The 25288-nt window shown below is 40.8% G+C and overlaps 1 protein-coding gene across 4 annotated transcripts in view; it reads right to left on the bottom strand.

Annotated features, from left to right (window-relative positions):
- The window catches only part of MPPED2 (metallophosphoesterase domain containing 2), a 207979-nt gene that overhangs the window by 5227 nt on the left and 177464 nt on the right, over window positions 1-25288 (bottom strand). For all 4 annotated transcript variants that reach the window (XM_056526668.1, XM_056526667.1, XM_056526666.1 and 1 more), the window contains one exon: window positions 7810-7925. In XM_056526668.1, the coding sequence (XP_056382643.1) occupies window positions 7810-7925 (116 nt within the window). The remainder of the gene's footprint in view (window positions 1-7809; window positions 7926-25288) is intronic.

Raw genomic sequence — 25288 nt, 5'->3', positions numbered from 1 at the left:
CACTGCGGCCTTTTTCATCATCCAGACACCCCCTTTAGATTTCTACTCACCTCCCCTCGGTGGGAAGGAAGGGTGAGTTGGTCCGGGCCATCTATGCTGCATGGACCGTCCGGTGGGGAGGGTAAGTCGTTCCGGACTGTCCATTTTCACCGGGGAGGCCCTCTTCTCCGTGCTCCGAGCCCAAACTAGTGACGTTGCCTTGATGACGACACACAGGGACGTTCATGCGCGTCATCATCAAGGCAACGTCACTAGTCAGGGGCCGGAGCGTAGAAGAGGGCCCCCCCGGTGAAAATGGACAGTCTGGAATGACTTACCCTCCCCACCGGACAGTCCCTGCAGCAAAGAACCCCGGACCAGCTCACCCTTCCTTCCCACCGAGGGGAGGTGAGTAGAAAACTAAAGGGGGGTGTCTGGATGATGACAAAGGCCGCAGTGGTCTTCAACCTGCGGACCTCCAGAGGTTTCAAAACTACAACACCCCGCATGCCCGGACAGCCGATGGCTGTCCGGCCATGCTGGGAGTTGTAGTTTTGCAACATCTGGAGGTCCGCAGGTTGAAGGCCACTGAGAAGGGATTGACAGGCGGAGAGTTCACTCGAGTACAAGCCAAGGGGGGCATTTTCAGCACGAAAAATCGTGCTGAAAAACTCGGCTTATACTCGAGAAATAATATATTTGGTATATTTATAGATTGATTACATGTATGGTCTGTCCGTCCATCTGTCACCCAAAGGCTATTAAGGCATCTGTTTAAAGGATACACTGAAAAGCTATTCAATTTTGGCATCCATTTAACAGATTTATTTTCATTTTGCAGGATCCTATATATAAAATAGCACATTCTACCCTGTTATTCCATATCTGCAGTATACTTTATACATGCAGTATATTAACATATACTAACCCAACAGGGCCAGATAGGCACGCTCTTGGTCTGTCGGGCTAATGAAACTTTTAACAAATATTTACAATACCATGTACAATTGGAGATTTCTCAGTTTACATGCTAAATGTAGATAAAAAATTTCTAATATGCTCCACTCTACTTCAGGTTCCTGTGCAAATCACTGGGGGTCCCAGTAGTGAGGTCCCCCTGTATTCAATTTATTTTTAGGGAAATTACCAAAATTGCAATAAAAAAAAATTTGTGTTTTACTGCGATTAAACATATGGCAGTAAAATGTGCAATTTTTATGACTACGGTAATTGCAGCAAAACTGCATGCAGAAATTAGTTGTGGTACCGGTAAGTAGCCACAATATGAACACAGCCTAAGTGACTCAAGCATTGCACCCATCATCTTAGTCATTATATACTTTGTGTTTTAATTCCTCCTCAGTGTCAGGACTTCTGCTTTACTATATACTTTCAGTTGTTGAAAACCTGTCCTGACCAAATACTTTCACCGTCGAACATTTACTAGACAGAATCCAGAGGAGAAGAAAATACAACTGCTGAAACAGCCTGGAACTTCTCAATGGGATAAATAGCATCAGATTTCATAAGACTTTAACCATGAAAGGCACAATTACGTGTTTCGACTGTGGACTAGTGGGTTGTTCGATTGTACTTGGCAAAAAGATATTAGTCCAGCATCGAAATGGATTGTGCCTCTTCCACAAATAAAGTCTTCTGAACCTTCAGCCTGGAAGGAGATATCCATCCAATCAGAATATATATAAGCAGCACCAGCAGAAGTTGTCCTTCTCCATTAGATTGCATAATTTCAGGGCAACGACTGGTGCTGACAACATTGGCTTAAAGTCCCCCGGTTTGGTCCTAGTGGCTACCATTCTAGAGTTGTACCTATATTGAACAACTATTTCAGATGAGAGTACATTTAATAGTTTGTCCTTTTAGTTTTGTTTTTTTTATCTCTTCAAATTTGTTGGAGTCTACTATGCTTAGATAGCACCCAATCTCTGCCTTCTCTTTTCCGAGACCTTTGCGATGGGTCCAGCACTGAGCAGTACAATGGCATCTATTCTGGATAACCATCAAAACCCCACCTCTACCTCATCTCTCTCAATAGACCCTACCTACAATGATACAGGACAAGAGTTCAACATCTAAATGTTATTCCTTTCCTAGCAGAGATCTTGCAAAAGGCCCCCTGACGAAGCTCTATTGAGCGAAACAATGGTTGGGGTCCACAGGCTGCAGGAGTGGGTTCTCAACATTGTGGTTGGTATTTCGGCTAGGCATTGTATTTTTACCCTGAGGCATTTCATGTACTGCACTTGCACTTTGCGTAGTCATTTATGCTGTGTGTGTATATGTATGTACATTGCCCTGCTATTACAGCCCATTTGGTGTTGATTACAGCCACCTGACCCTTGTCACCTGTGAGTGTTGTGTTTTTTAGTGGGTGGAAGAGGGATGCTATTTTTCACTTATGCTATTGTATGTCTTTTTGGGGGTTAATTTGTATGAATAACATTGGTTTTTTTCATTGCCTTTTTCTTTTTGACTCTAAGCTGTGTGGACAAAACTTGGTAAGGACAAGAGTTCAACATCTAAATGTTATTCCTTTCCTAGCAGAGATCTTGCAAATTGCAAAAACTTAATTGACTAAATATTTTCAAATTTTTTTTGTTTCACTTCCCAATACATGGACATGCTGAATGCTGTAAATGGCATAAAGCAACTCAATTTAGACAAAAAAAACCCCATAAAAACTAAACACTGCTGGATCTCACAAACTGGGGTCTGATATAACTGTAATCGTGGAGCTGAATTTTCTTCTAAAAAAAACAGTCCTACCCTATTATACATAGAATATAGGAACGTGAACTCTGCTTAACAGATAAAGCTTCATTTTAATTCAATTTGTGCTAAAACAACCGAAGTCTTTCTTTTACTCAAATATAAAACCACAAGTCTCTGTTAACCCTTCACTACCTGGAGCACCTCACCCCATGGGTGAAACAGGCACGGATCAAATGTGAAATTCTATGAAGATATAAAGCAGAATTTTAACATAAATCTGCCCCACCCTTGTCCCCTCTTATTAACCCATCCCAAGCCAATACGAGATGGCTAATTCTAGACTGATCCAAAATAGGTTAACAAAACTCAGCGATGTAGTTTGTCGCAGCCCCGCAAAATCTCAATTTACGCAGCAGGGATTCTTCAATAAAAGGTAATTAAGAGAGATTGTGCTTTTAAAACCCCACAAGAAAAACTTGTTACACTACATTGCTTTATGCAGATTTTTTTTTTAAAGAAAGAAATGGAATCTGGCAATAAAAGCAGCCTCCACTTTATAGGGGCCCAGGAGGAAGACAAAACACTGTGCCGCAATGGAGCAAGATCCGGGTACCACAGTGACACATACAAGGATTATTAACATATGTATACAGCATATTTGACTGCTTAACATTACCATGGAGATCAGGCTCCCCGAGCCAAATACATCTTCCCACTTGTCTGATGTGAGCTCACACGTGGGTCTGTGCACTTCTGTGTCATCTATACGATGACTGGCGCCAGTGGCTGCTCCCAGGCTTTGGCTAAGGCTCCGAACATTTGGATCAGTCTGATCTAAGTGCTGCAATCTGTCCTATGTACCTTTTTGTTGTTCCCCAGATTCAGGCATTAAAAACCTTACTTATATCATGCTATATATAAAAGAACAACATATATAAATTGTCAAAATTACACACAAAATTTATTCTAAAGTACTGATACAATAAAATACAATGTTCCGGTTTTCTGAATTGTTAGGTTGAAAAAACACTAAAGTTGCGCATACACCTTCAATAGCTGTTGATGTTGATTCAGCCGACAGCTCTTCCCCCTGACCTCCCCATATACTTAAAGCTTACTTGTCAGATCCCACATGAAATATATATATATATATATATATATATATTATTATGGAAATGAAGAAAGCAAACTCCAGCTCAGTACAGGTGAATTTGTCTTTATTCACATCAACGAGGCAACAGGTACAGAGAGGAAGTGACGCGTTTCGGCCAGGTGCTGGCCTTAGTCTTACGACTAAGGCCAGCACCTGGCCGAAACGCGTCACTTCCTCTCTGTACCTGTTGCCTCGTTGATGTGAATAAAGACAAATTCACCTGTACTGAGCTGGAGTTTGCTTTCTTCATTTCCATTGTTCTGGGTGAGGTCCACACCCTCTCCTTGCTTGGGATCCAGACCAGGGATAGAGCCGGAAACTTTCTCTACTTTTTCACATTATATATTATTATGTACCTATTCCTGACCATGTACATCTATTTTTTATGCCTCTAACACCTATATTTATTATAAAATCCCTCTTTTCATTAGCTCACAGTGTTAGAAATCCTCTCTGGGGAAGGGGGCGTGTCCCTCCCTGGTGGTGGTGGGAGGGGACAGGTGTGTCTTCTCATGCTGCTTTGTCTAGGAGTCATGATGCTGCTGCAGGACATATTAGTTTCCCAGTAGGTATGGGGATCCCTAGTGGTGGGATTTTCAGGAGCTGTTTTCTTTATCAAATATTAAACCTTATTTAAACAACCATAATACAAAAGGTCTTTAATTTCCATCAGTGACAATATATAGGGGAATAATGGAGTGAAGACAAAGGATCAGACCGGCAGACTCACCCAGTTTCTCTTCTTCTTTATTTGCGTCAGCAAAGCATAGACATATACTCACAAACTTGGGGGGTCAGGACGTGCAGTGGGGGGACAAACTGGCAACAGACTCCGTTTCGCACGGACCCCCCAAGTTTGTGAGTATATGTCTATGCTTTGCTGACGCAAATAAAGAAGAAGAGAAATGTGGTGAGTCTGCCGGTCTGATCCTTTGTCTTCACTCCATTATTTCAACTGTGCCTCAGTTTTGACCAGAGCACCACCACCATCATTTACATCCATCCACCTATACCACATCGAGTCCACTAGTTACAGCAGTGCCGTGCCACTCGCCTTATCTACAATATATAGGGGATTCACATTCCCCGAGAAAGCTTGATGCGAAACAACGTTGGGGTGGCGTCTAGGAATGGGGTAAGACGTCAGCATGGTTCACTCATTTATCTGCTTTGGGTTATGACTGGCTTTGAGGTCCCTGTGCAGGATCGGCTGGATCCTTTTTTGTCTGACACCTTGGATCCAGAATTCCTGTAGTCTCCCTCTTACTAACTCACTAGCATTATACAACTGAACCTATCCTTGATACTTTCTGCGGTCTTCTTTCTTGCTGGGTTAGTGTGCAATTTTGTTCTTTTACTTTCTGTGTGTATATTGTAAATATTTAACTGTATGCTTGCTAGTATATGTTTATACAGTCATTACTGATTTGTGTATATATACACCTGATTGGAGTTTACCTCCTTTTCATATTTCCTCTGTATGCACTATTTACCCACTTTATTGCCCATATAATAGACGCCTTAATAGTCTGCTACTGTTCTTTTTAACTTTATTTTAATATCAGTATGCACTTTTTTCTAACAAAGTATATTCACTGTTTTCATTAATTTTGGTCTCAGTGTAACTTTTTTGGTTATTCAGTAACAATATGTAAAATGTTTTTGGAGCAACAATGCCCATTTAAACAGTTGGAACATTTATGTTTTCTTAATGAAAAGAGGAGGGAAAAAGTCAGACATCTATGGTAGCAATTCATATCACTGAAAATAAGAGTATGGGCAGTTGAAATCCAATATGCTGATATCAGGAGGACCCAACATACTATAGACAGCTAGTCCTGCTGAGGTTGGTGACTATAGAACATGGGGACCTAACATTTGATTCTAGATAAATAACCTCTGTCTTCCACATTTACCCCCCACATCACTTTCCACATATCTCTGGTTTACATGGCATCTAGAAACTCATCTTGTCTGGTGAAAGTGCAGCTTTTAGTGTTTGGTTCATGTCCAGTGTCAGCACCAGAGAAAGCAGTTCTGCATTCAGATAAGCAATGGAAGCTATAATTGTACACAATGGCCTAAGTCTATGAATGCGTTTACTTAAGTGTCCTAAAATGTAACCTTTGCAAATGGTGTTAAATCATCATCCACCAAATATGCACATTTTTGTGACTCCTTACTTCACTAATTTGCACAATGATTTATTTTTGTTAATGGTTAATTATTTTGGTGCTAATGTTGACAGTGATCCTCTCTACTTTTTAAAGAGGCACAAAACATATTTTTTTTTAATCAACTGGTGCCAGAAAGTTAAACAGATTTGTAAATTACTTCTATTAAAAAATCTTAATTCTTCCTGTACTTATTAGCTGTTGTATGCTCCACAGGAAGTTTTCATTTTGAATTTCCTTTCTGTCTGACCACAGTGCTCTCTGCTGACACCTCTGTCCATTTTAGGAACTGTCCAGAGTAGAAGAAAATCCCATTTCAAACCTCTTCTGCTCTGGACAGTTCCTAAAATGGACAGAGGTGTCAGCAGAGAGCACTGTGGTCAGACAGAAAGGAAATTAAAAAAGAAAAGGACTTCCTGTGGAGCATACAACAGTACAGGAAGGATTAAGATTTTTTTTTTTATAGAAGTAATTTACAAATCTGTTTAACTTTATGGCACCAGTTGATTTAAACATTTTTTTTCCAGGGGAGTACCCCTTTAAGACCAGCCTTTTATCCAAAAAGAGGCTTCATTGCATAATGTTATGAAGTAGAAAACAAGCTTTTTAGGTGGCAACACAAATGTTCACCAGACTGGTGCCTTCTGCACATGGGTGTATTATGGCTGGTGCTCATATACTTCTATGGAGCCTTATATAACCTCTGTATACAATCAGTTATTTGGACAATGTATTATAGAGAACCTCATTGCAGCACATGGTGTGCCTATGAAGACATTGGCCCTCATTTACTTGTCGGGTTGTAAGTCTATGTTGCTTTCTTACCCGATTGCTTTTTTCCCCTGGTATTTATTATTATGTCGCATCCTGTTTGTCGCATGTGCATCTTTTTTGGCTTAGTTTCCAACTCCTCTTAGTTGTCGGGAAAAAATCCACAACAATTGAACAAATTCGGGTTGGAAACCTTTATAAATACGTGGGAAAGCTCAGAAAAGTCGGGTTACGCCTCTTTTTCGGGTTTGGGAGAATCCACATCGGGTCCGTCGGGAAAAAATGTTGCATCGTGTCGCAGACGTGTCGGGTTTAGAATAGTAAATGAGGGCCATAGTTTGGATTTGCTCTGTTCTTCTGTACAGCATCTGTTTATGCAGTGCCACCATGCACATGGGCCATTACCATTTTGCTCTTTGTGCTTTGTTTCTGACTGAATTCTTGCAATGCCTGCATACCCAGGCAGCATATATTTCACCCTATTTGAAGTACAAATTCATATGCTTTACACCACAGTATGTGTTTGAGCTTTAGAATTTCCAGTCCTGCTTTACTGGTACCCCACAAAGGATGACACAAGAATGCAGGGTACAGCACACGGGCAGCAGATGGAGCTAGCGCCAGACTTAAAAGAAGCTTTTAGATTTCAGCCCATCCACTAAACCCATAAAACCTTAGAATTGGGAGCTGTTACCTGTCAGATAAATACAGTTAATAAAACAAATGACCGAGCTGGAAGAGCTGCAGAACTGCTGTGGATATCCATTTAATTCTCCCCGGCTCCAGTAAATCAGAAAATTTAATTTAAACAACACCTAGGAACTCCGCAGATCTGCTGGGTTTAATTATCATGCCGGGCTCCTGTAAAGGCAGCAATTTTTTTTTTTATTCATTGCTTTGTGTGCAGAAGGAAAGCTGTGCCCGGGATTGGAAGATTCATGCTGCTTACATTAAAGGCCGCTCCAGTGTGTGTAAGGTGACATCGCGTCTTTAACTTACCGAGGGGAGGTCCATGAGTCATTAGAACGTCGATGCCCTCGGGGATAAGGTTCCACTTGTCAAGTAAAGACTGGCCTCTAGGAAGATTAAATCCCCATCCATTAAACCATGGTGTCCTGTTGGAAAGAAGGGTCTTTTATCAGTAATAGGTTGCACGTTGATGATTTGTCACTTTAACGTAAAAGATTCTTAGTTTATATTGTTCTATACATGTCAAGAAGTAGAAATGAAAAGAATCAGTGTTATTGTCAACAAAAATAAACGTGAGACCGAGATGATCTATCACCATAAACAATGTATTGAACAGCAGATTTATTTTTACTTTCTAATATTATATATATATATATATATCTATATTACAGACCAAAAGTTTGGACACACCTTCTCATTCAGAGTTTTCTTTACTTTCATGGCTATGAAAATTGTAGATTCACATTGAAGGCATTAAAACTATGAAGTAACACATGTGGAATTATATACATAACAAAAAGTGTGAATCAACTGAAAATATGTCATATTCTAGGTTCTTCAAAGTAGCCACCTTTTGCTTTGATTACTGCTTTGCACACTCTTGGCATTCTCTTGTTGAGATTCAAGAGGTAGTCACCTGAAATGGTTTTCACTTCACAGCTGTGCTGGTGTGGAGGAGGAGGTGTGATGGTGTGGGGGTGCTTTGCTGGTGACACTGTTGGGGATTTATTCAAAATTGAAGGCATACTGAATCAGCATGTCTACCACAGCATCTTGCAGCGGCATGCTATTCCATCCGGTTTGCATTTAGTTGGACCATCATTTATTTTTCAACAGGACAATGACCCCAAACACACCTCCAGGCTGTGTAAGGGCTATTTGACCAAGAAGGAGAGTGAGGGGGTGCTGCGCCAGATGACCTGGCCTCCACAGTCACCGGACCTGAACCCAATTGAGATGGTTTGGGGTGAGCTGGACTGCAGAGTGAAGACAAAAAGGGCCAACAAGTGCTAAGCATCTCTGGGAACTCCTTCTAGACTGTTGGAAGACCATTTCAGGTGACTACCTCTTGAAGCTCATCAAGAGAATGCCAAGAGTGTGCAAAGCAGTTATCAAAGCAAAAGGTGGCTAGAACCTAGAATATGACATATTTTCACACTTTTTTGTTCTCTCTATAATTCCACATGTGTTAATTCATAGTTTTTATGCCTTCCGTGTGAATCTACAATTTTCATAGTCATGAAAATAAAGAAAACTCTGAATTAGAAAGTGTGTCCAAACTTTTGGTCTGTACTGTATGTATATATATATATATATATATATATATATATATATATATATATACATACAGTACAGACCAAAAGTGGAAGATTACCATGGTAGAGCCAGGCAAATAAAGACAGCAGTCAGAGACAGTGACCTAGATGTATAGCTCAAACAGGGCTTTTCCCATCTTAATTTTTTACTACAAAACACAGCTTTTATCTTCAGGCATAAAAAATACAAACACACATATAGTCTAGGGATTTCACACTATTCCTGGATTCTTACATCTCACCCAGCTTTCCTTCCTTGAGTCTTATAGACATAAGGGAGAAATCTTGCAGAAATATAGCAACTCCCTGACCACTGTTCCTGTGTTTTTCTCGATATATGATTACATTAAGATTTGTGTCAAATGTCAAACACCAACCCTCCAGTACTCATCTTTTCCTGTGTTCTATAGAACAGAGATTCACAACCCAGTCCTCAAGGCTCACCAACAGTACAGAATATGAATGTTCCCCTCTTCTATTCTTATGAAGTAACTAAAAAAAAAAAAAAAAAACAAGAATGTTGGTGGGCCAAGAGGACTTGAATGGGGACCATTGTGATAGAAGATACGATGATAGTATTAAAAGCAGTTATCCAGCATCTGAAAAAAATAAAAATAAAAAACACTACTGGAGAGGAAAAAAACAAAAAAAAAACTTACCCCTAAATCTACAACTGATCCAGGGTCCCCATTAGTTCTGCTGCAATGATGTACAGGGTGGGTCATTTATATGGATACACCTTAATAAAATAGGAATGGTTGGTGATATTAACTTCCTGTTTGTGGCACATTAGTATATGTGAGGGGGGTAACTTTTCAAGATGGGTGGTGACCATGGTGGCCATTTTGAAGTCGGCCATTTTGAATCCAACTTTTGTTTTTTCAATAGGAAGAGGGTCATGTGCCACATCAAACTTATTTGGAATTTCACAAGAAAAACAATAATGTGCTTGGTTTTAACGTAACTTTATTCTTTCATGAGTTATTTACAAGTTTCTGACCACTTATAAAATGTGTTCGACGTGCTGCCCATTGTGTTGGATTGTCAATGCAACCCTCTTCTCCCACTCTTCACACACTGATAGCAACACCACAGGAGAAATGCTAGCACAGGCTTCCAGTATCCATAGTTTCAGACTTTTATCTTTGGGGTCATCTGAAGGCAATTGTCTATGCTGTGAAGATACGGAATGTGCAGCACCTGAAATTACGGATACTGGAAGCCTGTGCTAGCATTTCTCCTGCGGTGTTGCTATCAGTGTGTGAAGAGTGGGAGAAGAGGGTTGCATTGACAATCCAACACAATGGGCAGCACATTGAACACATTTTATAAGTGGTCAGAAACTTGTAAATAACTCATGCAAGAATAAAGTTACGTTAAAACCAAGCACATCATTGTTTTTCTTGTGAAATTCCCAATAAGTTTGATGTGTCACATGACCCTCTTCCTATTGAAAAAACAAAAGTTGGATTCAAAATGGCCGACATGGTCACCACCCATCTTGAAAAGTTTCCACCCTCACATATACTAATGTGCCACAAACAGGAAGTTAATATCACCAACCATTCCTATTTTATTAAGGTGTCCCTATATAAATGGTCCACCCTGTACATTACACTCCAAAAAACATTGTGCAGGAAAAAAACACTGCAAGGTACCATATAATTGGAACAATGTTTCTAATTATATAATCAACACCCAAAAGAAAGAGACACTATCCATGCCAGTATATATGAAACAAATGGAGTCTTTATTGAGAATAACAAAAGTAACGATAAAACATTAAACGAATAATGGCAAAATAGAAGAACCCTTTGGTAAGCAGTCACCATGGAAGGCTACTAAATAGCATGTACAGTGGGGATCAAAAGTTTGGTCACCCCAGGTAAAAATTTGTATCAATGTGCATAAAGAAGCCAAGGAAAGATGGAAAAATCTCCAAAAGGCATCAAATTACAGATTAGACATTCTTATAATATGTCAACAAAAGTTAGATTTTATTTCCATCATTTACACTATCAAAGTAACAGAAAACAAAAAAATGGTGTCTGCAAAAGTTTGGGCACCCTGTAGTTTAGATCTTGTACTGCCCCCTTTGGCAAGTATTACAGCTTGTTGAGGTCAGGAGACTGTGAAGGCCATGGCAAAACCTTCAGTTTACGCCTCTTGATGTTATCCCTCGTGGATTTTGAGGTGTGTTTAGGATCATTATCCATTTGTAGAAGCCATCCTCTCTTTAACTTCAGCTTTTTCACAGATGGCATCAAGTTAGCATCCAAAATTTGCTGACATTTTATTGAATCAATTTTTCCTTCTACTCGTGAGATGTTCCCTGTGCCACTGGCTGCAAATACAACTCCAAAGCATGATTGATACACCCCCATGCTTAACAGTTGGACAGAGGTTCTTTTCATTAAATTCTGTTCCCCTTCTCCAAACGTACCTTTGCTCATTCCGGCCAAAAAGTTCAATTTTAACCTCATCGGTCCACAGAACTTGTTTCCAAAATGCATCAGGCTTGTCTATATGTTCAGTTGCAAAGTGCAAACGCTGATTTTTGTGGTGAGGACGTAGAAGAGGTTTTCTTCTGATGACTCTTCCATGAAGACCATATATGTACAAGTATCTATTTATTGTGAAATAGTGTACCACAACTCCAGTGTCTGCCAGATCTTTCTGGAGGGATTGTGCAGTCAAATGTGGGTTTTGAATTGTTTTTCTCACAATCATGCGAGCTGTTCTGTCTGATATTTTTCTTGGTCTTCCAGATCTAACTTCCACTGTTCCTGATTACTGCCATTTCTTAATTACATTCCGAACAGAGGATTGACATCTGAAAACTTTTTGCTATCTTCTTATAAACTTCTCCAGCTTTGTGAGCGTCAACTATTTTCAGTTTCAGATTTCTAGACAACTGCTTAGAAGAACCCATGGTGCTGATTGTTGGGGCAAGGTCAGGTGAGTCTGGGCATTTAAAACCTTTGAGATTGACAACATCTGGTCTTCCCAGATGATGACTGAGAACAATCCATGACACTGGCAGGCCTCATCTTAACAAAGGGAGCAGTGCATGCTATAAATTCTGCAGGGTGCCCAAACTTTTGCAGACACCATTTTTTTGTTTTCTGTTATTTTGAAAGTGTAAATGATGGAAATAAAATCTAACTTTTGTTGACATATTATAAAAATGCCTAATCTGTAATTTGATGCCTTTTGGAGATTTTCTCCATCTTTTCTTGGCTTCTTTATGCACATTAATACAAATTTTTACCTGGGGTGCCCAAACTTTTGATCCCCACTGTATATAAAAGTAAACAACTGAACCCACTCCCATGTATCCAGTAATTACTGGGTATCAGTACAGTAACCCCCCGACATGCGATGGCCCCAACATATGATCAAATCGACATACGATGGCCTCTCAGAGGCCATCGCATGTCGATGTCAGCATCGACATACCATGCTTTTATATGTCGGGCCATCACATTAACTGCTATCTGACAGCGCAAAATGCTTAAGCTGCTGTCGGATAGCAGTTTAAGCATCCCGGACAGGTTCACTTCCGCTGCTCCGGGTCCACTTCACGATCCTCCGGCGTCTTCTGCATCTTCTCCGGGGTCCGGGCCTCGCTTTCCGGCGTCATTATTAAGTCGCTGCAAATGCCGTCCCGGCACTGCAACGTAATAACGTCAACAGAAAGCGAGGCCCGGACACCGGAGAAGATAAGGAAAAAGCAGGAGGATCCCGAAGAAGACGCCGGAGCAGCGGGACAGGATCGGGAGCCCCTGGGACAGCATCGGGAGCGGTGAGGACGCGGTCCGGAGCGGCGGGGACAGGTGAGTATAACTTCCTATACTTTACATTGCACGAATCCCTCAACATACGATGGATTCGACAAACGATGGGTCGTTTGGAACGAATTACCATCATATGTTGAGGGACCACTGTATATGGTATAAATACAAGTACAAATACAGAGGGGAAGTTAGTAACAAGAGTATCCATAATAATCCTTACCAAGGAGTGTGCCTAACCCCTACATGTGTTTAGCTCTGTCAAGCTTCCTCAGGGGGCGTGGTAACTCCAGGTCACCTGTGGCTATATATAGTAGACATTGGACAATGGCATCCCTACTCACATTCACACCATTAGTGCTAACCAATCATTCACATCTTGATAATTCTGTCAATTCTACCTCTTGCCGCCAGTACACAGCTGGAATGTTCATTAGAAATACGTCATCTCTCTGAGTCTGTGGATCCGAGTATGATCCAGTGTCTTGCGAGACTACGCATCTAAAGCCGAAATCACGTGATCAATATTGATCACATGACCGCCCGGTGCGCACTCCTGACGTGAACATCTTGAGAACATCATACTTGGATCCACAGACTCAGAGAGGACGTATTTCTAATTAACATTCCATCTGTGTACTGGCGGCAAGAGGTAGAATTGACAGTTATCAGGCTGTAAATGATTGGTTAGCATGAATGGTGTGAATGTGAGGATGGATGCCATTGGCCAATGTCTACTATATATAGCCACAGGTGATCTTGAGTTAGCCACACCCCCTGAGGAAGCATCTCTTATTTTTCCACAATTTTGAAAGGGTGCCAATAATTTTATCCAGACCATTTTTGGAGTTTGGTGTGACAATATGTCCAATTTGTTTTTTTGTTTTTTCTCCCCTTTTTGGTTTAGTTCCAATACACACAAAGGGAATAAACATATGTATAGCAAAACATGTTTTAATGCAATCCTTTTCTGTGAGAAATACTTCATTTTCTTCAAAATTTTCAGGGGTGCCAACATTTACGGCCATGACTGTATCTAATGCTTCTATTATGCTTCTAATGCTTAAATTGTATCTGAATGCTTCAATTGTATTACAGCACATACGCTGCTCAAAAAAATAAAGGGAACACTAAGATAATACATCCTAGATCTGAATGAACTAATGGTATAAAATACTTTCATTTGCATAGTTAAATGTGGTGACAACAAAATCACACAAAACTTATCAATGGAAATCAAATTTATCAACCCATGGAGGTCTGGATATGGAGTCACACTCAAATTTAAAGTGGAAAACCACACTACAGGCTGATCCAACTTTGATGTAATGTCCTTAAAACAAATCAAAATGAGGCTCAGTAGTGTGTGTGGCCTCCACGTGCCCTTATGACCTCCCTACAACGCCTGGACATGCTCCTGATGAGGTGGAGGATGGTCTCCTGGGGGGGATGTCCTCCCAGACCTGGACTAAAGCATCTGACAACTCCTGGACAGTCTGTGGTGCAACGTGGCGTTGGTGGATAGAGTGAGACATGATGTCCAACATGTGCTCAATCAGATTCAGGTCTGGGGAACAGACGGGCCAGTCCATAGCATCAATGCCTTCCTCTTGCAGGAACTGCTGACATACTCCAGCAACATGAGGTCTAGCATTGTCTTGCATTAGGAGGAACCTAGGGCCAACCGCACCAGCATATGGTCTCACAAGGGGTCTGAGGATCTCATCTCGGTACCTAATGGCATTCAGGCTTCCTCTGGCAAGCACATGGAGGGCTGTGCGGCCCCCCCCAAAAAAAATGCCACCCCACACCATTACTGACCCACCGCCAAATTGGTCATGCTGGAGGATGTTGTAGGCAGCAGGACGGTCTTCACAGCATCTCCAGTCACTTCTGTAACATGCTCAGTGTGAACCTGCTTTCATCTGTGAAGAGCACAGGGCGCCAGTGGCAAATTTGCCAATCTTGGTGTTCTCTGGCAAATGCTAAATGTCCTGCACGGTGTTGGGCTGTAAGTACAACCCCCATCTGTGGATGTTGGGCCCTCATACCACCCTCATGGAGTCTGTTTCTGACCGTTTGAGTAGAAATTCCTAACATTTGGTCCTTCAATGCGGAACTGGCTATTAGACTTTTTGGGTTGAGTGGTTCCGATCAAAATCTTGTGAGTATTGATAACTCTAATCACCCGTATTATTAGACCCTCAGCCCGTGAGTTTTGGCTGTAACCAGGGGCTGATTGGATTCTGCTCCCCAAGTCCGAAGCCCGTTCCCGAACCTACTAGATCCAGTCCGCCCTAAAGTCCAGTCGGTAAGTTAGATTTCTTTTACTTTACTGGTATGTTTGAGTTTGATAGTGATGTGGAAATCTTGATTTGTTTTTAAACTTGTGTAACTTTACGTAAATAAGCGTGTAAAGAAAAAAAAAACATCCCAGTCTGCGGAACTGCTGGATGTAGGATTATAGTGAGAAGCAACGCCACTGAGGGCATTGGCAAGGCAAAATGGATGCAGCTCGTTGTCTGGACAAATAAAAAAACAAAGAGGTATACCGGTTATCAGAGGGAGGTGCCTGATAATTAAGTTATAGAGTCAAAGTGCTGAGGAATATTGACTGATCGGCAATCGAACACAAAATATATTTCCTTTCTATTGAGTTATCTTTCTAAGTGTTTAGTTGTGTTGTGAATTGTCTAAGTGTTTAGTTGTGTTTTTTTTCTAAAGAGCGCAGCGAATGCGGAATTTTTTATGTTTTATACTGAGATTAATCTTAACTTCTCACGCATTTCTTTCTCTAACCACTCTTCTACTTATTGTGATGCTATACTAATGTTTCCCATTAATTGCTCCCACTTCTTCTTGTGAGGAGAAAGGGGACTGCCTCACAGAAGAACTGCATGTCAGATCTCTCTTTTAGATCAAGTAGCTGGAACCTTTGTAATCAACTCTGTGTCTCCCTGAGGGAAAGGGGAGAAAATGGGCACATTAGGTGCAACTGTTTATTCAGGATGAGAAAAATTATACAATAATGGATTAGGGCTATTTGTTTTACCTTTTTTCCCTTTGTAACTTTTTAGGTTATTTTTATTTGTCGTGCTTTTATAAGGATTTGTAAGGGACCTAGGGTAGAATTTGTTGTACTCCAGAATCAGAGAATGGGGAATAAGTTCTGTAAGAGTACAGCTTGTGCTGATGATGTGTACCAGAGATGCCATTATCAGGCGATAAGAAGTTTATGCATGGCAAACATCAAGATTATGTTAAATACAGCAATAAGTGGGAATGGATTTAACAGTAAATTGACTGTGAAAGGATGTCAGGAATTGGTGGATAAGATTAAGATGTTGGGAACATGTGAACAAAAGAAATATGGTTTGAGTATAGTACAGTTTTGGCTCTAATTAGCCAAAACCAGAGTAGAAAGATAAGAAAAAATAGAGTTATTGAGCCCAATTGCCTCTAGAGGGCAAAGAAGATGATTACATCTGTTGTAATCAGAGACCACCCCCCTACAATGTGCCACCTCAAATTCAATCCCCTCCTCCTGACACATCAATCCCCATCAGAAGGATAAAACCCCCGCACAAGACCCTGAACTGACTTTCCCAATTCTCCCTGACAGAAAACCGACACCCAGGCTGAATAGAGCTTTGACAGAGACTTTAGTGGATGCAATTACCCAAGTACTGGATGGTGTGAAATAGGGAAGAGGCAGAGAAGGGCCCCTATTAAATATGGTATTGATGATGTTACACTGTGCCCTTTTATTGAAGTTCCAAATCCTAGAGCAGGACAGAATGATGGAGCATTTTCCTCCTACTATGACTGTCTTCAGACCCTGGACCGAGAGTGACATGCAGAAGGCCAAAGAGCATATTAAAAATCCCAAAATAGGACTGGCTGATTTGTAGAATCAATACAGGGACTGAGGGACAGCTATAAACTGGAATAGAGGGAGAGAGCATTGCGGAGAGTGTTGGGATCAGACTGGGTCTCGGTGAAAGGGGATTGGGACCCTTATGGACTGGCTGACGGGCAGAATCATAGACAACCATTACCACTGTTAAAATAGATTTGACAAATCGACTGACAGCCTTACTTCAAAGAAGCAGGGATCGGTGGGAAAAGAGAACAGATTGGCAAAGAACAAACACGACAGTGCAAGAGGACAAGCAGAGTGTCAGTGTTTCTTTGAATAGGTTAAGAGAATTGTTCAAAATGTATTCAGGGTTACCAGAAAGTGATGATGTGAACAGTGCCTACCAGTAGCTTAAGATAGCCTTTGTGAATGGACTAAAAGAAGAGCACACAGAATATATTACAAAAAGTATGGTAACATACAGAACAGCAGGAGTGTTACAATAGATACTTTACAATGGGCAAAACACTCAGAGGTGTTTTAAACAGAAAGGGGTTTAAAATAGAAAGCAAAAAAGAATGTGAAAGTGAAAGTTTTTATGCAAGACGATGAGGAAGGTAGATAAAACAGAGGGAAAAGCAGAGGAATAAGGTGGAAAGGTAGGACTAGAAAAGGTAAGTGCGTTTTTGTAAGTGATACTATGGCACAAGGAAGATTAGGAAGTGGTCGGGTCAAAGAAGAATGTAGAAGAAAATATAAAGTGGATGGAACTGTAGTAAATGTTGACGCTATGCTCAAGAATGTATTGAAGGAGTCAGGGGGCCACATGGGGTCCCCTGGAATAAAATGAATTGAATATAGCAGTAAAAAAAAGCCAAAAGAAAATCCATGTGGTATTAATTGAATTTTAAGTGAATATATTTGCATCAATTTCCTAATAAGTTTTGTTTTCACAGCTGCAGCTAATGTTTTTCTTTGTTGCAAAAGAGGAGAATGCTTGCAGAGTGTGTACATGTGTGAATGGAGCTCCATGTGAATGTGTGCTGTTGTAACTTTCTCTTATGTGAGATATATTTTCAAACTTAGTTGTATAAAAGATGGCATGTCTAAACCATAGTGATATGTCCAAAAATGGCATCCAAGGACTAACCAACACCCAAGCATTCCAAAAGGTGGGCTTGTATTGTACACTGCTCAAAAGGGAACACTAAGATAACACATCCTAAATCTGAATGAATGAACTTATCGTACGAAATACTTTCATCTTTACATAGTTGAATGTGCTGACAACAAAATCACACAAAAATTATCAATCGTATGGTATGGAGACACACTCAAAATCAAAGTGGAAAACCCCACTACAGGCTGATCCAACTTTGATCTAATGTCCTTAAAACAAGTCAAAATGATGCTCAGTAGTGTGCTTGGCCTACACGTGGCCGTATGACCTCCCTACAACGCCAGGGCATGATCCTGATGAGGTGGTGGATGGTCTCCTGAGGGATGTCCTCCCAGACCTGAACTAAAGCATCCATGGAGCGAGACATGATGTCCCAGATGTGCTCAATCAGATTCAGATCTGGGGAACGTGCGGGCCAGTCCATAGCATCAATGCCTTCCTCTTGCATGAACTGCTGATACACTGCAGCCACATGAGGTCTAGCATTGTCTTGCATTAGGAAGAACCCAGGGCTCACCTTACCAGCATATGGTCAGGCTACCTCTGGCAAGCACATGGAAAGAAATGCCACCCCACACCATTGCTGACCCACCACCAAACCGGTAATGCTGAAGGATGTTGCGGGCAGCAGAACGTTCTCCACGGCTACTCCAGACTCTGTCACGTCTGTCAAGTGCTCAGTGTGAACCTGCTTTCATCTGTGGAGAGCACAGGGCTCCAGTGGCGAATTTGCCAATCTTGGTGTTCTCTGGCAAATGACAAACGTCCTGCACGGAGTTGGGCTGTAAGCACAACCCCCACCTGTGGACGTCGGGCCCTCATACCACCCTCATGGAGTCTGTTTCTGACCGTTTGAGGTAATCTAAATGGAGAGTAAGAGACTAGTATAGAACATTTAGGGCCAACAGTGAGATTTACTAACTTTACTGTGGAGGATACCATTGCCTTAGAGACAGGGTGTAATGACATGAATAAGTGGCTAGAAAGGTTGGTGTACACTGCCAAGACATTAAAAAGGGAAAATTGTATGGTATGTGCAGGAGGTAGACCACAGTTGGCCACAAAATCTTTTCCACTGAACTATGAGACTGATCCAGAAGGCCTGAATTGTGTGCTGAAACTATATGATGAAACATACAAACCTAGTATTAATTCTACCTGTCATACTTTGAGTTTGCTGTTTCCCCAAGTACAGAGACCTCAGATACCTCCAGCAGTCATGACGTATCTTGGTATCTTTTCTTGTTTTAGGCTCCCAGGAAATAAGAGTGGGGTGGACTTGGGAGTATTACCGGACAATTACTGCCTGGAGAGGATGATAAAAACAAGGGAAAAGGGTGACTAGGTTGCGCATGACACCCAGAGGGCAGATGTCTGGTGGATTTGTGGAGACAAAAAAATAAGAGCAAGGATCCCAGCCAATGCCCAAGGGGATGGTGCTTTGGTCGAGCTTGTAATGCCTTTACATATCTTATCAGAGTCCCCTTAGAAACCGAAGGAATCCCTCTCCTGGTGTGTCGTTTGACTCTCGAGTTACATAGATGAGATTGGAGTCCCGAGGGGAGTGCCTAATGAGTTTAGGGGCAGGAACCAAGTGGCAGCGGGGTTCGAGTCTCTATTCTTTTGGTGTAGTACGAAAAACAAAAATGTTGATTGGATAAATTACATTTATTATAACTAACACAGGTTTGTAAATTATACTAGGGATGCAGTAAAGAGGTTAGCTGAACAAGTCGCCCCTACCTCCATAACTACATGGCATGGCAAAACCGAATGGCTTTAGAAATGTTACTAGCAGAGAAAGGAGGAGGTTGCAAGATGTTTGTAAGCCTATGCTGCACCTTTATTCCCAGTAATACAGCTCCTGGAGGAACCATAACAAGAGCAATTGAAGGAATGACAGCATTATCAAATGAACTAGCAGAAAATTTTGGGATTAATGATCCATTTACTGATTGGCTGGAAGGATGGTTTGGAAGATGGATCAATGTGATAACTTCATTATTGATTTCCATATCTGTGGCCATTCTGGTAACCTGCGGATGTTGTTACATCTCTTGTATAAGAGTACGTTCACAAAAAGAAGTACCGTATATGACAATGTGACCACTGGAACGTCATTGGATAACGTACAGTCTGAAAGTGTGCCAAACACAAGACTGTAACTGATAGAACTTGGTGGTAAAAGTAGGCACAAGAGGAAGGATACTGTTATGGGAAAATAGAGGTGTATCTGCTTTTACTATATAGCTAATACTATGAATCTAATGCTTTTATTATGTATCAAATGCTTAAATTGTATTACAGCACGTATAATGGTGTGCACACCCAATTTTTTAACTCAAAGACATTCCACAACCTGTACAGGGTCCACCGTGATTGGCAATTAAGTTTAAATACCTCATAAGCTACAAGTGGACTCTAACCAACCAGGCAATGTTTGTGAAAAGGTAATAAAAAGAAGTGACATCCCTTTGTGGGTATGAGTCTCTACTTTTCTTGGAATGTAAGGATTCTCATCCTTGAACATCGATGTATACGTAATAAACTACCTTAACAACTGGATACTTGGTTGTTGACTGGCCTTAGGAGAATGGAAATTCCTAACAGTAGCCTTCCATGGTGTGTACTTACCATAGGGTTCTTCTATTGTGCCATTATTCTTTTAAAGGGGTATTCCAGGAATTGTTTTTATTTGACTATGCTACAGGGGCTGTAAAGTTAGTGTAGTTCATAATATAGTGTCTGCACCTGTGTGTGACGGTTTTCTCACAATTCTTATGTGATTTTCACCCCAATATTTATTTTTACCAGCATACAAAATTACTATTGTCTCAGATTTTTCCTGGAACTTAGATGCCTCTTGACAAAACCACTTAGGTGGTGAAACGTTGAGGGGAGGCATTTTCTTGTTTTAATTAGCTGTCTGCAATACCATAAGTAGAGAAGGGACATTACTGCAAAGTTGTCCTCTACATATAACTATCAATAATTGAGCCAATTGAGCCCACCCATTCAATCATTATGGTGGTTAAATGCACACAGTGGGTTTAAACGTGTGTGTTCTTCTGTAATTTTGTATTAATTTGTGCACTCTTTGGACCGTTGTATTAAAGTCCTGTAAATAGTTTCACATTACACATATAAGGCAAAAATGGTTGGAAACGCAGTGTTTTTTGACCACCTGTGGTGGTTTATTGTTTGTGTATTCAATTTATCCTCCAACAATTGGTCTCTTCTTTTCCTTTTTAAGCCTAATCTGAACAGCGCCTAAACAAATGTTCTCACCTACATAAGGATGTGGACACCAATTACACGTTCCGCACTTGTACATTGCTGATCACAGGTCTACTGCTTTCTACTAGGGATCGACCAATTATCGGTTTGGCCAATATTATTGGCCAATATTCACGATTTTGGGCGTTATCGGTATCGGCAATTACCTTGCTGATAATCCGATAATGCCCCCCCACCGCAACTTTTTTAGGACTAATTTGCGTAAGACATGAAACAGGTCTCTCTCAAAATTAACAGGATCAAATTCTTCTGTAAAGCAAAAGTTAAGTCCTTTAGACAGAACAGACTTAGTAGCATTGTCCAGAATGTAATTGGACAAATTGATTAGTGAAAGAATGTCTACAGTGGTTATTGTCTCCATGACACGGTTTTCCTTTTGTGCTCTCTGGCTCCTTCTCTGCATTCTCTTCCTCCTAAAGGGACACCACCACTGGATGTCTTAGGGATAGTCCCCATAGTGCTTGACATATCCATGGCATGATCAGACCCACTGGACTCAGTCTGTGGTCCAATAGTCACTTTTAAATTTCCTGCCCTTAGGTTTTCTTTGGCGGCGTCTCGTGCTGTTAAAGAAAATTATTCTCATCAAAATCAATCTTATCCCGCAAGAATTTATTTTGCTTGTTATCCTTCAGTACAGTTTGTACCGCAATAAGCTTAAAGGGGTATTCCATGAAAAAACTTTTTTATATATATATCAACTGGCTCCAGAAAGTTAAACAGATTTGTAAATTACTTCTATTAAAAAATCTTAATCCTTTCAGTACTTATGAGCTTCTGAAGTTAAGGTTGTTCTTTTCTGTCTAAATCCTCTCTGATGACACCTGTCTCGGGAAACGCCCAGTTTAGAAGAGGTTTGCTATGGGGATTTGCTGGGCGTTTCCCGAGACAGGTGTCATCAGAGAGGACTTAGAAAAGAACAACCTTAACTTCAGAAGCGCATAAGTACTGAAAGGATTAAGATTTTTTAATAGAAGTAATTTACAAATCTGTTTAACTTTCTGGAGCCAGTTGATATATATAAAAATATTTTTTCCTGGAATACCCCTTTAAGTTCCAGCTTCTTCATGAAGGCTGAGAATTGGGTGTCATCCAGGCGAACTCTCAATTCTGTCTTAGCTCTCATGAGCTCATAGGTGATGGTTTTGTATTCCTTCTCATGCTGAGAGATCACAAGTTTCATCATGTTAAGGGAATCCAGGTGCACATTTGTCCACTCCTGCATGAACATGATGTCATCACTATACTGGGACGGTTCCTTGCAGTTACGAAGGCCCCTGGGTACTCTATTACATTCTGCGCATGAAAGCAGGGATTTCAGTTAATGTAAAAACTTTGCTTTTTAGTTTTTTTGCGCTTATAACTTGCAGTGCGTTTTGTTTTGCACTGGATGAAGAAACTGTCTGCATCCAGGTGCCGCGCACCTAGTGCACTTTCTGCAATGCTATTTACTGAATCGTCCAACTCCATAGTTGTGGAAAAAGCTAAGTAGCTGATATACCACTAACGTCCGATATAAAGAACTGTGAAAGGGAGGTATGAGACTATATATAGGTCGTGCTCTAATGGGTAGTAAAGCAGAGCAAAGCTGATAATAACAAATACATGGTCCGTGGCACTGACCTCTGGAATGTCTTCACTCCTTTCTCCTCTTCCAAACCATAGTCATAAGTAGTAAGCGTGCAGGTGCAGATAGATGCTTTATGGTGGGAGCAAAGTGGTGCCTCTCCCCACCAGAGGAACAGCATAACTTGGACAACGGCACAAGGAGAAATAACGGGGGGGGGGGGTTTCACTCACATATGTTGCAAACACCAACCAGCTTCTTTATTCTTCAGGTGCAATACACAGAGCGGCGGCGGAGTGCCAGATTAAGACAGGTGCGTGATAGCTATTTTGCGCCGCATCTGGCGCTTCCTCAGACCACGCCTCCTGTGACACCGGCAGCCAGGTAAATGCTTTTCCTGCTGACTGCGTCACAGGTAGGGGCGTGTATCACTTTTCCATCTTAGTGCATACTAAAATCTATCTAGACATAGTGTGTATATGTATGTATATATATATATATATATATATATATATATATATATAGCAATCCAAGGGAAGCAGCACCCCAAAAAAAACAGGTAGTATGGTGCACGCAGAACCGAACCCCGGTCAATGGTCCATATGTAGATAAATTAGTAGAAATCCGCAGCACACAAAATGATGAAAGTGCAAAAAAATTAAATTTATTCCATATCTTGGTGAAAGTTACAGCGACGTTTCAACCAGCTCTCCTGCTTGAGAAAGACCAGGAGAGCTGGTTGAAACGTCGCTGTAACTTTCACCAAGATATGGAATAAATTTCATTTTTTTGCACTTTCATCATTTTGTGTGCTGCGGATTTCTACTAATTTATATATATATATATATATATATATATATTATTATTATTTCTAAAGAACAGATATTAATTGTCTCAGGGGTGGGGTCACTGACTGAGCCACTCTCTAGGTGTATAGACTGGTTACTGCACCCTCTTCTTGCGGAGCTACCAAGTGTAGTCAAGGACACCAATGATTTTCTCCACACCCTTGAAGGTTTGAGTTGGCCCGAAAATGGCATATTGGTGTCCTTAGAAATAGAATCACTCTATACGAAAAAAAAAAAAAAATGATAAAATACGTACTGTAAAAAAAGGTTTTCCCTCCACAAGACCCTCCCCAAAACCTTCTTGTTTTTCATTCTCATTCAGGTACAGCTCGATGGCCACTCAGATTAAGAAGTCAATTTTTGATAATTGGTTTTTAATTCAAAATGATCCAGATTTCACAGAGGTAGCAAGTAGTAGACCTATGATCAGTTTCAAAAAGAGTAAAAAGCTAAGGGATGTTCTAGTCAGTAGCACTTTTAAGGAAACAAGGAATAATAAAGAAACTAAGACTTGGTTACAAAGATCCCTCCCTCCAGCGATATACAAGTGTGGAACGTGTAATTGGTGTCCTCATGCTTATGTAGGCGAGAACATTTGTTTAGGCGGTGTTCAGATTAGGCTTAAAGACACGATTTGCTGCAGAACCTCGTTTGTAGTGTATGCTATCTTGTAGTTGCATGAGATTTTACATAGGATGCACAATACGTCCCCTACATACGAGGTTCAGAGAACATGTCCATTCAATTAAGGCACAGAAAGGCTCCCTACATCTCATTATGCATATTTTAGAAGAACATGCCGGTGTAAAGGTTTTAAAATTTCTAGTTATAGAAAAAAAAAAAAAATCACAAGTTCCAAGCTTAGATAGACGCAAAGCACTTCTGAGAAGCAAAGTGGATCCTCTGCACGAATGCGCAGGGTCAGTTGGGTCTAAACGACCGATTAGATTTTAGTCCTTTTCTCTGAATTCTTTCTATGATGAAGGTTTGCTAAATTTTCTACTGTTAGCATGTGTGTTGTTCTTAATATCTGTTCTTTAGAAATAGTATATATATATATATATATATTAGTATGCACTTAGATGGAAACATTTTACACACCCCTACCTGTGACGCAGTCAGCGCATTTACCTGGCTGCCGGTGTCACAGGAGGCGAGGTCTGAGGAAGCGCCAGATGCGGCACGGAATAACTATCATGCACCCCGCCGCCACTCTGTGTATTGAACCCAAAGAATAAAGAAGCTGGTTGGTGTTTGCAACATTTGTGAGTGCCCCCCGTTATTTCTCCTTGTGCCGTTGTTCAAATTATGCTGTTCCTCTCTCGGGGAGAGGCACCACTTTGCTCCCACCGTAAAGCATCTGCACCTGCATGCTTACTACTTATGACTGTGGTTTGGAAAAGGAGGAAGAAGTGAAGACATTCAAGAGGTCAGTGCCACAGACTTTGTCTTTGTTGTTATTAAGTACTGGAAAGATTAAGATTTTTTAATAGAAGTAATTTACAAATCTGTAAAGGCTTTTTTAATGATAATCCCAGAGGTTCCCTTTAAAGATCATTTACCCTTAATAAAGATTTTGTTCATGCATTGAATGTTAACGTGCAAGTTTAGCAATAGGTCTGGTCACTTTGATGTCTTTAACATATGC

This window comes from Hyla sarda, chromosome 6 (genome assembly GCF_029499605.1).
Source record: "Hyla sarda isolate aHylSar1 chromosome 6, aHylSar1.hap1, whole genome shotgun sequence".
NCBI classification, from domain to species: domain Eukaryota; kingdom Metazoa; phylum Chordata; class Amphibia; order Anura; family Hylidae; genus Hyla; species Hyla sarda.
The sequence above is the reverse complement of the archived record's forward strand: the minus strand, read 5'-3'. Positions and strand labels throughout refer to the sequence as shown.